Raw genomic sequence first — 16,032 nt, 5'->3', positions numbered from 1 at the left:
GGGATAGCCCCAAATCCAGCCCAGGGATGGTCCCAGATCCAGCCCGGGGATGGTCCCAAGTCCAGGCCAGGGATGGTCCCAGATCCAGCCTGGGGATGGCCCCAAATCCAGCCTGGGGATGGTCCCAGATCCAGCGCAGGGATGGTCCCAAATCCAGCCCAGGGATGGTCCCAGATCCAGCCCAGGGATGGTCCCAGATCCAGCCCGGGAATGGTCCCAGATCCAGCCCAGGGATGGTCCCAAGTCCAGGCCAGGGATGGTCCCAGATCCAGCCCGGGAATGGTCCCAGATCCAGCTCGGGGATGGTCCCAAATCCAGCCCGGGGATGGTCCCAGATCCAGCCTGGGGATGGTCCCAGATCCAACCTGGGGATGGTCCCAGATCCAGCCTGGGGATGGTCCCAGATCCAGCCCAGGGATGGTCCCAAATCCAGCCCGGGGATGGTCCCAAATCCAGCCCAGGGATGGTCCCAGATCCAGCCTGGGGATGGTCCCAGATCCAACCTGGGGATGGTCCCAGATCCAGCCTGGGGATGGTCCCAGATCCAGCCCAGGGATGGTCCCAAATCCAGCCCGGGGATGGTCCCAAATCCAGCCCAGGGATGGTCCCAGATCCAGCCCGGGGATGGTCTCAAATCCAGCCTGGGGATGGTCCCAGATCCAGCCCAGGGATGGTCCCAAATCCAGCCCAGGGATGGTCCCAGATCCAGCCCAGGGATGGTCCCAGATCCAGCCCGGGAATGGTCCCAGATCCAGCCCAGGGATGGTCCCAAGTCCAGGCCAGGGATGGTCCCAGATCCAGCCCGGGAATGGTCCCAGATCCAGCTCGGGGATGGTCCCAAATCCAGCCCGGGGATGGTCCCAGATCCAGCCTGGGGATGGTCCCAGATCCAGTCCAGGGATGGTCCCAAATCCAGTCCAGGGATGGTCCCAAATCCAGTCCAGGGATGGTCCCAGATCCAGCCTGGGGATGGTCCCAGATCCAGCCCAGGGATGGTCCCAAATCCAGCCCAGGGATGGTCCCAGATCCAGCCCAGGGATGGTCCCAAATCCAGCCCAGGGTTGGTCCCAGATCCAGCCCGGGGATGGTCTCAAATCCAACCTGGGGATGGTCCCAGATCCAGCTGAAGTCCCTTAGCCTGACAGAAAGGTCACCACGTGGCAAATTTACCGTGTGCCTTTGGTATCTCCAGTGTATGATTACGCTGCAAACCCATCTGTTACATTGATGTTTATTGCCAACAAATCGTGTAGATGCTTTTAGAAGTTCTTGTTTATCTATTTAATTAAAAATTGGGGTTTATACCACGGATCAGGAAGAGCCCTAAACTGCAGGAATTATTTATTGGTGCAATATAGAGGGAGATCTCCCAGAATCCTGGCTCTGCTGTGTTGGTTTCATTATGGTGGTGTATTTGAAGTAATTTCATTCCGTTGGTTTGTAAGAGGGATACTTGGATTGCAAAACAGAGCTGCTGATTGGTATGAAATGCTAAAATTAAGGTTTTCTCATAAAATCCTAATTCCTCTCCTTTGTTAATCTACAGAGAAGTGAAACCTGCAAGTGTCGGATGAGTCCTTTATTCTTTACCATCCCCAATAACGTCTTATCCCTCCCAATATTGTGTAATTTTCTCCCGGTTGAGTCATTGGAAGGAGCTAACTTTCCTGAAATGGCCTTTCCTTCCTTCTAGAGACCAACAAATGGTGGAAAATTCCAACCTGGGCATTTTCAACTTTGGCAAAGTTACAAGTAACTGAATACAGAACAACTCGGGCAGGTCAGGCAGGCACCTCCCGAATGAATGCAGCTAGAGGAGGCTGCTCTTCCACACCGACTCCTTTATCCCTTCACATGCATTTTCCTTCTGTTGACCTCTTCTGAACTAGACTTGAAAGACATTAGGTCATAAATCTTGGGGTTTAACAAGGAAAGATGACGCTTTGGGATATCACAGCCCGGAAAAGGGACATCAGGGTTCAATATCAACTGAACACCGCGTAAAACAGCAAGGACTTGCTTTCCATCACCTGGCTGTCATCCTCCACTCCTCCGTTCCTCGAGGACTGTGACTTTCTAACCCAACCAATGCACTGGTCAGTGCACTGGGGTGTTGGGGTGGTAGAAGTTGCACTCCACCCCACCTTGGTTCACATCACTTTGTACCTGTGGGACTGCAGCTTTGGGGCTGTGTCTGAGGGTGCCTGGGGGGCTCTGTGTGTTCTGCTCATTCCCAGGGGCTGCACTGGAGAGCTCGTCCTGCTGATGTTTTGGGGGAAAACAACTAAAAGGCTGCAACTTGCAATTAACTTTGCACGTGGATCCATTTCGGTGCCACGGAGGAACCAAGGGCTGGAGCCGGGTGTGACTGTGGGTGTTCACAGGTGACTCCTGCAGGGCTCTGGCTGGAGGGTCCATCCGCTTTCCAGCTGTTCAGGGCTGACACAACCTCCTACTCCCTTTGAGGGGCTCCTTCAGGACCCAGAGCACTGAATCCAAACCTGGGAACTGCCAGCAGGCTAAAGGATTTGTTTGTAGCTACAAAGTCACCCCCCCTAAAATGTACTTTAGTGCATGTTAGGGCTGGAGCATCACATTTCTCCTGATGAAGCAAACGATTGGGAGGTTCGGTTTCAAATTGCGCTGCAAAGACTTGTAAAGCAAACCACTGAAGTTCCTGGGTGGTTCCCCAGACAATGCTGCTTGTTTGTGCGTGTTCCTGTCCTAATTAAACTTTTTCCGCAGGGAAACTCTAGTTTTAGTCAATTTTTTTTTTTTTGCAAGATCGAACTGTTCTTTTTCGTTTTGCTGCATTGAAATCCACGAAGACAGATGCTTTAGGAACAGATACTCTGAGACCTGTTGTTCACGCTGTTGAGTCTGACTTTTTACAGTGCATCTTCGTTGAATTCCCTCGTCTGCAGGAGTTCTGGGGGCTATTAGCTGTTTTAAATGGAAAAGCAGCTGCCGGGGCCGTGGGCATTCACTCCCAGAGGCGGCACAGTCCCCGAAGCCGCATCCCCTGAGGCTCACTCAGCCCACAGCAGCCTCCACACTGCTGCCATCCATCTCCCTCCCTCCCCTCCTCCGGAAGCAGGAAGGGTTTGTGCAGCCGCGTGTAGCACCCCAAAAGCCAATTCACATTTTATCAGGACTTTTATTGCAGAGAGTCGCAAAACACCCCTGCAGGACCAATAGCTCCAGGCTAGGAAGGAATTGCAGCTGCTTTATGGAGCCTGAGATCTCCTGGAATGGAGCCTGTGTTGTCCTGGCTGACCAGGAGAGCTGGAATTCTGCGTGGCTCCCTCTGCCCCCCGCTCAGCCCTTCCCCAGCCCGGGGATTGCTCCGGGCAGGGCAGGCAGGGAGCACCACGCACACCGGGGCTGCACTGGAGCCTTGGCTGTGGTGCTCGGCAGAGGTGCTGAATTAACCTCCTCCATTGATTTCGGTGAAGAACCACCTTCACTCTTTACGTGCAAGGGAAAAAGAGGCTGACGGGCAGCCGGGAGCAGGATGGATGGCTGAGTGAGGGCTGGGATGGGCTCGGTTCTTCACCTCTGGGGTTTTTTTTTTAATCCTGAAATAGTGAAATGGCTGCTTGCTTTTCAAACATGATGGTTATCGTCAGGTCTGGGAGTTTGCTGGGGTTTCCTGGTTTAATGGGGCTTAACAGCTTGAACCGAGGGCCTTTTAAATGTTGCATTACGTTGGCTGTTGTTAATTATGTTGTTAATATTTAATGAATGGAAAAAAGACAAAGGTAGGTAGCTGATAACTCTTCTAAAATAAAAATCTCTATTATGACAATCCCGAGGAATCCTTGAACAGTTGTTAGGTGCCTGACAACTCTCTTAAAATAAAAAATCTCTATTGTGACAATTCCGAGGGATCTTTGGCGTTACTTGGGTTACTGGAATGACAGAACACAAAGGCTGGGAGAAGGGAGAGAAACCTCTCTGTGCCAGGGGCCACGGGGGTTCACAGAGAACACAGATTTCTGAGCTGGTGACCTTTTTAGATGTTTAGTCATGCTGGAAGATGAGTCTCAGTAGGGCAGGGGATGACTGGGCCAGGTGCTGGGGTAAAGGTTTTGTGGCAAGGCTGTTGGGAATTTTGGTGCCTAAATCAAAAGCAGCTGAGGACAGGGAGGGCGTTGAGCTGGAGGACTTGGGCAGGGGTCTCTGCTCTCTGGACAAGTGCTCACTGCTGGGCTGTTTATAAAAAAAACAACAAAAATCTGCCGTTTTCCAACTTTTCCAGCTGCTGCTGTTTGAAAAACAAAGCGGACACTGAGAAATGCCCCGGAAGATCCAGCGCCCAGAGCGGCCTTTAGGAGGGATCTCAGGCTGCAGGTCCCAAGGGGAAAGAAAAATGTCACCGGCACCCCAAAGAGGGGCCAGACAAGCATCCAAAAGGTGATCTTCGCGTGGCTCCGTTCTCCTGTGCAGGATCCGAGGTGCAAACCCAGCCGTGAGCTCGCCCGCCCCGCTCCGCTCCTGCCCGCGCCGGGGAAGCCGAGCTGCCTTTTCGGGAGGTGCTTTCAGGGCTCTCAGCTCGCCTCAGCGCATCCCCTTTGTCCTTTCTGGTTTGCCGGATCCCGTTCCCCTGCGGAACTGGCGCGTACGCAGAAAAGGGCATTTCATTAAAATTCATGCGGAGTAGCGCTGTCCCATGTGAAGGAGTTTAATCCGAGGCAGCCTTCAGGAAAGGCTTATTGCAGCCTTCTGCACCAGCCACAAGCACTTTGGGGAAAAACAGGGAAGGAGAACAGAGTGTTAGATAGGCTGCTTTGAAACGATCTTCATCATCCTCCAAATTAAAATGTAGTTTATTAAAGACAAGTTACAGATGCAGAACGACCCCAGGAAGGCTGGAAGGGGCCCTTCCCAGAGATAATTTCTGTTGTTCCTGTGCTGTGAGTGGATGTCACTGAGATCAAAGCTCTTCCCCACCAGGAGCCAGCCCCTCTGGTGGCACGAGATGCCCAAACTTCCCCCGTGCCTCGTCCCCAGGGAAGCTGGGATTCCTCAGCACTGCAAGGAACATTTAGTAGTTGCTTGAAATTCAGTTTGACTCCCTCCTCGCCGTGTCCCTTCACAGCCATTGGCATGAGGCTTCCCGAGCCCAAAGCAGCTCCAGCTTTTACTGCTGGAATGGCACAAAGGAGGGGAGAAGGAAAGTTTATTCAAGGCTTCGGGCAATTCAGATCGGGGAGTGGCCAAGCAGGGCTTCTCTTGTGAAACTTTTTTCCAGGCCTGCCTATTTTCTACCAGTTTCTCATAACAGGTGAGCCGTATAAAGCTTGTGCTGTTGGATTCCTGATTCTCACCTTGGTGTGCAGCTCTCATGAAAGCCTCTGCCACTGAAGGCAGCAGCCTCTGTCAGGGGTAACAGGGGCAAGGCAAACAGCCTTGGAAGGAATCACTAATGGACATCTCTGCAGATTTAAAGTACATTCAGCTGCTCATTCCTCCCCCCTCCCGCGGTGCCCATCCCTCAGCCTGGAAGGGAATGTTATGGTACTTTCTTCCCAGGAGCCATGTGAGATTGCTCTCTGACTGCATATCCACTTTTAGGATCCGCATATGCGAGAGCAGAGGGATTCTTGTTCTCATTATCCTCAGGAAACTCTCTGCGCCCCAGGACATTCAATCGATGGTGTTTTTCCAGCGTTAGACCACGAAGCAGATTTTGTCTGTGCCTGAGTTCAGTGTTTGCTTTGCCTCTAAGGCTGAGCCCTCAGCTGTGTTTGTTAAAGACAAGCTGGGCACAAGATAGGCCGGGGCTGGAGATCGGGGATCAATCCTAGCAGGGACGTGTCCAGGTCACAGCTACCTCACTGTCACTTCCCCACCGCAGGGAGCTGTTCCCAAGCTCAGCTGGGGGCTCCTCAGGGAGGGGACCTGACCTCTCTCGCCCTGCTGTGAAAACTGAGAGCAGGTCCTGCCTATGAATTCCTGGGAATGCTGCTGCCTCTGGGTGCTGGACCTGGCTGTCCCCAAAGACTGCCCCGTCCCTGGGGTGATGTGCCGCAGCCTCAGTGGGCTGGAACCACTGCAGGGCCCTTTGCAACCCCCAGCAGCTGGGAAGGGTGGGGTGGATGAGGCCACATGTCCTAGCTGACCCCCCCAGCTCTGCTCCCTCCCTCCTGAGTGATGATTAATGCAAGCCCTCAGCCTTCCAGGGGCTAATAAATCCACAGCTGTTCAATAACATGGCAAGCCCAATTGCTTCCCAGGGCTCGGTGCTTACAGCTGAATGTTGGGTAACAGATTACAGGCACTGCTTCTCCCTCTGCACAAACAGTGAGAGCCAAGGGGAGGAAACAACCCCCAGCCCCTCCGCGGGTGCAGGGGCTGGGGAAGTCCTGCTGCCATTGGACCCTCCGGGGAGAGACAGGGACCTGGGGCCCCAGGAATTTGGGGTGTTGGGTCCTACAGTGTTTATAGGTAGGAGAAAATTTCTCAGACCCTCTTGCAAGTTCCCAAGCAGATGGGTGACGGGGACAAATCGACCCACTGGGGGCTTTTCACTCCTCAGCCAGCAGAAAGGTCGGTGGGATTTTCCTTCCTGGAGCAGTTGTATTTGGTCTCAAACCCGATGTGAACAAGACAGACACGGGCAGGAGGTGATGTTTTACACACCTCAGGGCATAGGCTGGTGCTTCCTCAGCTCCCAGTGCCCGCCAGAGTCATCCTCATCCAGAAAAGAGGAGAAGTGACTCTGATGGAGCCATCCTTGGGAAGAGGAGCCAGGGGTCAGTCCTGTGATCAGTGAGCACAGACAGAGACTGAACATCCTGGGAAAGGCAGAAAGCTGGAGCCACGGGGGATGGCTCCAAGTGAGCTTTGTGAACGTGAACCAGGATCTTCTCTGATCACCAACATGCACTGGAGTGTTTCCTGCCTCACTCCCCAAGGCCAGAGGGGCCCAAGGCTGAAGAGGCAGCAGGAGCCCCTGGCAGAGGGTGCCAGGTGAGCAGGTGCAGCTCTGCCAGCCCCTTCTCCAGGCAGCCTGGAACGAGGGGGTTTGGGGCACTCCTGGGACTTCAAAATGCATCCAAAAAGTTTAGACAAGCTGAAAACCTCAAGTCTTTCTCTTCCTTTAATGTTCATTTTTGGAACATATTTTGCTGTCTGCTTCCAGTGTTCCCCCTGGTGTTCCACTATGTCCATGCTCCTGGGCCCTCAGGAGCACAAGCACCATCTACCTCAGCTCTTTATGCACTTTTCAACACTTGTTAAGTATCTCTGCCAAGAACCTGATAATTTTTTTTCCCCCCATTTAAAGGAAAGAATTTTGGGCTATAAAAGAAAATCTCCATTGTACCTAAAGTTTTTCCAGTCTGGAAAGAAAAATCCCTGGAAACTGAGGGAAGTCTTAAAGGGACTTAATAGGAAACACTCAGCAACAGAGGCAGTTTATTGTGCGTGGTTGCCTTTCCCACTCCCAAGAACAAGCACAGGGCCCTTGGGCTGCAAGAACAATGTGGGTTATTGTCACATCTTGGAGCTCATGTCACGATGTGAAACTCAGCAATGGGGAATCAGCCAAAAGTGGGGGGCCACCAAAGCTGCTGCTCCCCTGTCTGTGGGAGACCCCCTGTCCCAGTGCCACCGCTGTGACGGGACTGAGCCCTGGTTTGCAGATGGGCTAGGAGCCTTCCTTTCCTCACAGCCCTTTGCTCTCCTCTGAGCAGTAAAATGACGTAAACCAGCCCTCCCTCCTGCCCCACGGGATGGACAGGGAGATGCCAGGCTCTCACAGGCACAGGTGTTTGGGAAGATGTGGTGGTGTCCCTCATGCAGGCAGAGGAGTCACTGCAGATCAGCAGAGGGATATTTATTTCCATGTTTAGGCCCAGCCTATTTCCCTCTCACGTTGAAGCTCAACAAACTCTGCCTCACAGCCCTGCTCCTCCTGGCAGTGTGATCCAGGTATGTCTGTGCCACTGAATGCAAGCCCAGGAGAACGTCTCTTCGCTGTGCTCTGTGTATTTCCTCTGACAGACCTGGGCTTTGAGGTGTTTCCTCGTCAATAACTGCTGTAATACCTGGAGAGAAACAGGGTTTGCACACACAGACTGCATCCAAATATTTGGCTGGCTCCACAGGCTGGGGAAATAACAAACCATAAATTAAGTTTGCAAAGCCCAGAGTACAAAAATATCAATTGGAACGCGTGTCCAAACCAGGAGCAGGTGAAATAACCTTGGAGGAGAGCGAGCAGGATGCACATTTCTGCATCTTCAGGCCTGCACTGCCCCTTGCTGACAAACTCTTCGTGTGGGACAAGAAATGCTGCAGGGAACAGATGTCCCGGGGGTGGAAACATCCTCTCCTCCCCGAGCCTCGTGGATCACCCCAGGCAGAGCCAGCTGGAGGGGCTGCCCCAGGCAGGGCCCCTCTCCTGTTTCCTCGGTAGCGTTTTCAGCACTGGCCAGCAGAGCTGTGTGGAAGGAGGAGCTCCCGGCCCTGGAGGAGCCTGTGCTGCCCCTCTGCCCCTCCAGGGCTGCTCCTGCAGTCTCTCACAGGGCAGGTGAAAGGCAGCGGCAGGGAGGGACAAAAGCCCCGCTAACAAAGCCGAGGGGCCTCTCCCCCGGCGATTTCACTGGTGGGTGTGATTATCCCCCTGCACCGGGCTACTTGTCGTTTTCCCTCCCGGCACCACGAGGGGAGGTTGTGTCAGGGTGCTGACAAACCCCTGCTCTCCCGTGGCACCTGCCAGATGGAAGTGTCAAAGCGTTTTGTAATCATTAACGGATTGAGCTTCCCAGCCCTGACCAGGGGGTTTGTCTCTGCTGTAAGAGGAAAGTGGGGCCTGGAGGTGAAATGATGACAAAGCAACAGGAGAGCTCTGAATATTGCCCCAATGTCTGTCCTGCAATGGAAGCATTCACGGGGCGGGAGGAGCTGCTTGGCGGGAGGGACGCCGGGCTGGGATTATCTGGTCAACAGGTTCCACTCCCAGTTCTTTCCTCCACCCCTTTCTGGGTGATCTTGCTTTCCTGTATCTTAATTTCCTCATCTCCAAAAGGAAGGTGGAGACCCACTTCTTGTAAGAAATTCCGAAATATACAGCTGATACACAGCTGGGTGAAGTACTGAGCAAAAGCACTGTTTGGGATTTCAGAAGGGAAGACGTAGGCAGTCAAACACCAAATATAACAGCCCAGGTCTGACACTGAGAACACTGGGCATCAGGAGCCAGGCACGGGCGAGAGAAGCAGCGAAAATGAGGAAAAGCAGCGCTGGGGGTCATTTTTCCGGGTTAATCAGACAAACTCAGACACCAGGCTCCAATTTCAGGAACTGCCACTAGTCCAGGATCCACGAGCAATAAGGCAAGGGAAGGGCACAGCTGTGTACCCCTGGCACACCGGTCCAAACAGGTGAACTGCATTAAGTGATGCCAACGGTTATTTCCCCCGGTGGCAGCGAAGGAAAGACACAAGAGGGACAGCCTGGCAGAGGAATATTCGATTGCTGTGCTCTCGCCCGGAAAATCGACGTTTTCTCTATTTCTGCTGTTTCCAGGTTAGTAAATGCTGCTTTACATTGTATTTATAGTCCTAACCGGCAGCAGAGACCCACAACCATTCCTCCTATCTGTTCCCGCACAAATCTGCAGCCACGGTGGCGGGCTCGTTCCGCGGACGAGGGGCAGCCGGGGTGGGGGCGAGGGCCCGGTTCGCCCTCCCAGCGGGGCGATGAGCCACGTCCCCGAGCTCCGCCGCTCCCGGCTGGGCTGGGAACCGCCCGGGAGGCGGCGGGGGCCGTGCGGGGCTGCCCGGCGCTCTCCGCTCCCGGCTTTGCCGCGGCACGGCTGCCGGCCCCGGGAGCGGCCGTAGCGGGGGGGCGGCGGAGCGGGCCCGGCCCCGGCGCTGCAATGCTGGGCTCCGGCTCACGGTGGAGCTGCCCGGCCCCCGCCCCGAGCCCTCCGCCCCGCGCCGGGACAGCCGCGCACGGCCGCGCCGGAGCCGCGGGCTGCACTTGTTGATCCCGGTGCCGAGGCGGCGGCGGGCGGCCCCGGGGCTCTCCGGTGCGTCTGCCCGCAGGGAGGGCTGCGGGGCGGCGCAGCCGCGGCTCCGGCGCTGGCCGTGGGTAGGAGCGAGGAGCCGCAGCCGAGGGAAGGCCTTGGGAAAAGCTTCCTGCCGAAGGATCCGATTCACCTCGTTTCCCTTCCCCTCCCCCTGGGCTCCGCGGACAGCCGGGAGCGCCGCCGCCATCCCTCCGCCTTGAGGCTGCCCGCGGGGGGATGCGAGCGGGGCCGCCCCCGCCGCCCGCCCCGCCGCAGGATGTAGCCGCCCTCGGCCCCGCACACCCCGCACCGCCGAGCCGGGAGCCCGCAGGAGGAGGTAGGTGAGGGCTGGGCTCGGCCCGGGCCGCCGGGGCTTCTCCCCGTGTGAGGCAGGGGCGGGGGTCCGATTCTGGGGCTGGGGGGACCCGGGTCGGCGGGGACGGGGCCGAGCCCCGGGCTGTGCCGGCTGTGCACGGGGGAGCCGCTCCTGCCGGCGCCGGGGGTTCTCTTCGTGCCATCTTGTGTAAGCAACAGTGCTCGGGGCTGTCAGGAGCCACCGGCTCCCCAAGGCAGGCTCGGGGCTTTTCCTTATTCCCGTTTTCGTTGCTTTCCCGGTTATGCAGAGGCCGGTGTGGGGGGTTTGGGGGGGCGTCCCCGGGCAGCCCAGAGAGGCAGAGCGCGTCGTTAGAGCGGCTGTAAATCCTCCCTTTTCCCTGCCCCAGCTCTTTCCTCGGGAAATCTCTAAGGCTGGAGTTACTAAAAGCCTCCGCATCTCGCCACAGCCCGCAGGGCCGGGCAGGGCGGGGGGCACCCCTGGGAGCCGCTGGGGTCGGGTCGTGGGGACACGCGGGGTCCGGGCGATGGGAGCCCGGTGCCGGCGCCGTCCCGGCCGGCGGCCCGGAGCCTCTCGGGGCGCATCGCCGAGCGGTGCCCGGGGCCGCCCCGCGCCCGAGCCGGCACACGGAGAGGCTCTGGGGGCCGTGCCCGACCGCCGCAGCCCGGCGGGGCGGGGGGAGCCCCGGCCGCCGCCCGGGGGAGCTCGGCGGCAGCGGCCGGGCCGCACGTGGAGCGGGCCGGGCCGGGCTGGGGCCGGGCTGGGGCCGGGCTCGGTTCAGCACCGGCGGGCGGACAGCGCCGCCGCCCCCCCGCAGATTAGCGGGGCGGGCGGGGACCCAGGCGCGGCCTCTCTTGCAGCTCCGGGGCATGGAGGGGAAGGAGAGGTGAGCAGAGCCGGCCCCGCGCCCTGCCCCGCGCCGCACCCTGCAGCCGCCAGCCCGACGGGGACCCGCGATGCCTCTGGGGATGAATAAGCATGGATCTCGCTCTACTACCTCTTTGCCTCCGGACCCCACCGAGATCGTCAGGAGCAAGGCCTGCTCCCGGAGGGTCAAGCTCAACGTGGGGGGGCTGGCCCACGAGGTTCTCTGGCGGACCTTGGACAGGTTGCCGCGGACCAGGCTGGGAAAGCTCAGAGACTGCAACACGCACGACTCCCTCATGGAGATCTGCGACGACTACAACCTGGAGGAGAACGAGTACTTCTTCGACAGGCACCCCGGGGCATTCACCTCTATCTTGAACTTCTATCGCACTGGCAAGCTGCACATGATGGAGGAGATGTGCGCCTTGTCCTTCAGCCAGGAGCTGGACTACTGGGGGGTGGACGAGATCTACCTGGAGTCCTGCTGCCAGGCCCGCTACCACCAGAAGAAAGAGCAGATGAACGAGGAGCTGAAGAGAGAAGCAGAGACCCTGAGGGAAAGGGAAGGGGAGGAATTCGATAACACTTGCTGTGCTGAGAAAAGGAAAAAGCTCTGGGACCTCCTGGAGAAGCCCAACTCCTCCGTAGCGGCCAAGGTAAGAGTTCCACACCTCTGTTGTCTGCTGGCTCGTGGCTGGGGATGCTTACCCGAGGCGCTGTCCTCTGCCCCTGCTTTGGAATCCGGGCACTTGTGGCTGGAGGGATGCTGTGAGGGAAGGAGAGGAAGGCCTCTCATACACAAATGAATTGCAATGGTTTTGGGGTGGTCTTTGGTAGTTTGGAAGGGATCTGGTTTGAGCGTCCCTGGGGCAGCCGGGGCTGCTCAGTGTGGGGGAAGCTCCTCTGAGCAGTGGCTCAGTGTGCAGAGGCTGCTGTGGCTGGGGAGTTTAGACTTGTTACCCCCTGGCCTGTGTTGGTGCAGTTTGTAATGGAGATTTCCTTGGGCCTAAAACGTGTGTGTCTGCTGCTGCTTAACCCAGCCGGCTTTCAAGAAGCCACTTCTGCTTGAACTCTTAGACCCAGGTGCGGCGAGGAAACAATGCCTTCCCTTCCAGGGCTTAATTTAAATTTTTTTTGTAGTGAAACGTATCTCCTACATATTTGTATCACGCACTCCTAAGGCTGGGTGTCTGCTAAAGCTGGTGTTTGAATTCCATCCTTTACCTGATTCCAGCCTTTCTGAGGCTTCCCTGTGCAAGTGATGCAGCTCTGTCTCTGCCGATAGCTGAAGTGCTGCTTACTCTGAAGTTGGTTCCAGTGGACAGATCTGCTTGAAGGCATTTTGAAGATAAGATCCATTTTGGGAGAAACCAATGTCAGAGTTGGCTCTGATAATTTAGCTGCCTCATGTTAGTCACATTTTCTTTAGTGAGGAAAATCTCTGCGAACACAGTGATTCAGTAACCATGGGGACAAAAGTGAAGGGGGAGAGGTTGAAAACTGTGGGATGAATAACTGAAAAGCATGAGAGACTGAGCAGTAGGGACCAAAACTTGAATTTTCTCCATACCCACGTCCTCGCTGTATGGCAGAGGAGTCACAAGCAGCCGTGGCTACCTCTGTAATGCACCTCTGTACAAACATCTGCAAACACAGACCTTGGCTCCATCCCTTGGGAAGTCTGGGAGGGTGGGCTACTTGTGAAAACTGGCTTCTTTACCTCTCTTTTTTTTCTCTTCTCAAAATGCTGCACATCATGACCCAAGAGCATGCATGAAACTTTGGGGAAGGGATTTTATGAGGTGTGGACTGGCTCAGCCCGGCACGGGGAGGGGAGGCATGGTCTGCCTTGCTTAACCCGTTATCACTTTTTTTAATGTCAAACAGAGCCCCCAGAGTGTCTCTATCTCTCCAGTGGCACAGATGACACCGTGATGAACACATTAATAATTTATAAGGCTCCTTTGGCACAGTCCTGGAATCCTGAAACACAGGCCCCAGGCTTTGCTGTCTGTGGCACTGACTCAAAATCCATTAGAGACTGTTGATGTCCATGATTTATTGTATATGAGCAAGGGTCATTCTTGCCAAATAAGTGTCTTTTGTGATTTATAAATGAAATACTCTAGCTTCATTTTCTGAGAAAATTCTCAGAGTAAGTGCACCCGGCATTGCAGGCTCTGGATTAATTGGGAGGGAATGGTAATGCATCATTACCCTTAGCATTTAAAGCTGCCATTCCGTGCCTTCATTGCTGCGGTGCAAGTGATGCTGTGTGTTCTCAAATCTCAAATATTTCAGCAGTTCCCAAACACAGATTGCCACTCGTTTCATGTGTTAGCAGGGCAAACAGGCCTGATGAACAATTAGCTTAGCAGCAGGGCCAGCAGCGCTGCTAAGCCCATTCCTGATCCGATTTGCTCCCTGCTGGTGGATATTTCCCTCCTGCCACAGGATCCTCTTGCTTTGGTCACCTTCCCGAGAATTCAATAGGGAAGGTGATATTGAGTGTTGAATGGGTTGGGCTCACCCTTCAGCTCCTGCAGGAAGGACGTGGGGAGAGGGAGTGGGCAGGCTGACCTGCAGCCCGACCTCTCCAGCTGTGCCCAGGCTCCCTCCCAGGCTGTGTGTGCTGAGTGTGAGCCGGGGCTGACAGCTCCTGGCCAGCTCTCCCCAGCTGCCTGCCCAGCGCTGCACTCCTGCAGGGCCTCTGGGAGCTTCTGTCACCTCTCCTAGAGCCAGACTCTCTGCTTTGCCAGGTCTGGGAGCTCACACTGTTCCTGTGGAAAGGGAACAAAGTAAACTGTTGGAAGGTTTGATGTCACGCAAGCTCCTAAAGCCGCTGCTGGGGAAATCTGAACTACTCCTGCTTGTTTTTCGTCCTCAGACTTGTGCCACTCAGTGCAAAGGGTTTTCTGTGCAACAAACACAAGGTGCCTTCGTGTTCTCTTCAAGGAGTCCAGAGCATGGCTACAGGTGCAGGTTCTCCCCAAGCCAAACCAGGCTCTGCGGCTGTCAGCACTGGCTGTATTTTAGCACTGTCTGCACAGCACCTCACCTGACCCCTCCTCACCAGCTGACCCCAAGGTTATACTGGGACCACTTAAACAGACAGAGTTGTTTTCCATTTGTTTGGTTTTCGGGGATTTGGGTCTGCCTTTTTTTAATTCTTAGATATTTTTGTTGTCGTTGTTGTTGTTTTTAATGGACTTTATTATTTATTTAAGTGGGACAATGTGTGGCATACCCCAGGGTGTAAAACAGCATTCAAATAAGAGAAGAAGAATCTGCTAGACCTTAGTTTTTGTTGCTTTCTTATCCACTGGAGGTTTACCCGTGTCTTCTGGTGCTCTGTCTGGCTTTTAAACCAACCACCTCATGGCAGGCAGGGTCTTACTGATGTGTGAGGCTTTGCCCTGTGTGTGACTGGAGAGAACATCCTGGATTTTCCAATTCCCACTCCTTGAGAGGCCCCAGGTTTGCGGAGGAGGCTGCAGCCCCGCTGTCACCCCGCAGCAGCAGAGAGACAGGGCTGCTCTCCTGCAGGCTGTGCCCACAGCCCCGTCCTTCTGTCCCTCTGTCCCTCTGGGAGCTGCCAGAGCCACAGCCCCGCTCCAGCTGGGCCCAGGGGCACCCAACCAGTGCCCAGACTGGTTCCAGTTCAGCCCCAGTGCCTCGGGCTGGGCTGCTCTGTGCTGCCCTGCACTCGCCTGCCCAGAGGGAAACCCCTGTGTGCAGAATGCAGCCCTCAAGGGACTTGCCCCCTGTCAAAAGAACAAAAATATCAGGCAGTTATTAAATAAAACTCTGCGTCCATCTCCCCCTTACCTTAGGATACATTTTAAAGGATCTGCTTCTCCCATTTCCTGTGGTCATTGGCCTGCATATCCCTGAGAAACATTCACTGCAGAATTGTGGATGCTTTCTGCTCTTCCTGCAATCACTGGTTTTGCATGTTCATGCTTATTTTTATCATTCTCCCAGTCTGTCTTAATAGTTTGGTGGCTGACTCTTGGTTTTGTTTTTTTTAAATAGTATTCTTCATGTACTTTGGTGTACTCACAACATCCATTTTTAACCACGGAGAGCTCTGGTGCTCACTCCTGTCATGGTTTACTCTAGAAGCTGACGAGGTGCAGATATTTTCCGGAGCAGCTCTTTCACTTTGTTGCACGGCAGTTTTCCTTTTGCCAGGAGAGAGGAGCAGCTCTCCAGAAGCCAAGCAGAGCTGCTGCTGCTTTTCCTCGGGGCGTGGTGTCCATGCCAGGGCAGCAGTGGTTAGCACTGCTCCAGCATGCTGGTTTGGGCTTTTAATCCCAATTGCTCCTTCCCTTGCCAAGGCTAAGCTTGGGCAGCTGGTTCCTGTCCCCCTCAGCCCAGACACCAGTCCTGGCTTGCCAAAGTCCTTTCTGAAGCTGCTGCTTTCACAGCCAAGGCCGGTTAGGATCCTTGGGTCTCACCTGCCTGGCCCTTGGGAGAACCAGCCTGGCTGCAATTCCAACGGGACTTCATGTGATATCCTGAAAAATAAAACACTGCAGTTGTTCAGGCTCCCCAGTATAAACAAATAACAAACGCGACCGACTCAACATCTTAGATTAATGTCTGTGGTTCTGGAAATTCTCTGATCACCTGGACCTTTCCAGCAACTCTGCAAGAACATTGCCCTTTTTTCTGCTTAAGAGGAAAGTATTTCTTTTCCTCCTTTAGTCCTTACAAATGATTTCCCCGATCAATATTTGAGCAATTAGTGTTGCATGGGGTGGGGGGGGGAAGTCTGCTCGTCTTACAGACTCCTCTGCATGTGCTG

General features: G+C 55.2%; 1 protein-coding gene across 2 annotated transcripts in view; it reads left to right on the top strand.

Moving 5' to 3' along the window:
• The first annotated feature begins 9,459 nt into the window (after positions 1-9,459).
• The window catches only part of KCNB1 (potassium voltage-gated channel subfamily B member 1), a 108,389-nt gene continuing 101,816 nt past the window's right edge, over positions 9,460-16,032 (top strand). The window contains exons 1-2 of one of the 2 annotated variants that reach the window (XM_066199213.1): positions 9,460-9,537; positions 11,216-11,878. In XM_066199213.1, the coding sequence (XP_066055310.1) occupies positions 11,312-11,878 (567 nt within the window). In that variant the 5' untranslated portion in view covers positions 9,460-9,537; positions 11,216-11,311. Of the gene's footprint in view, positions 9,538-10,300; positions 10,359-11,215; positions 11,879-16,032 lie in introns of those variants that run through there. The other variant, XM_066199214.1, reaches the window with a different exon arrangement.

The sequence above is a fragment of the Chamaea fasciata genome, unplaced genomic scaffold (genome assembly GCF_029207755.1).
Source record: "Chamaea fasciata isolate MVZ Bird 193981 ecotype frontalis unplaced genomic scaffold, bChaFas1.0.hap1 SCAF_17, whole genome shotgun sequence".
Lineage (NCBI taxonomy): Eukaryota > Metazoa > Chordata > Aves > Passeriformes > Sylviidae > Chamaea > Chamaea fasciata.
This window is presented reverse-complemented; position numbering and strand designations above follow the sequence as displayed.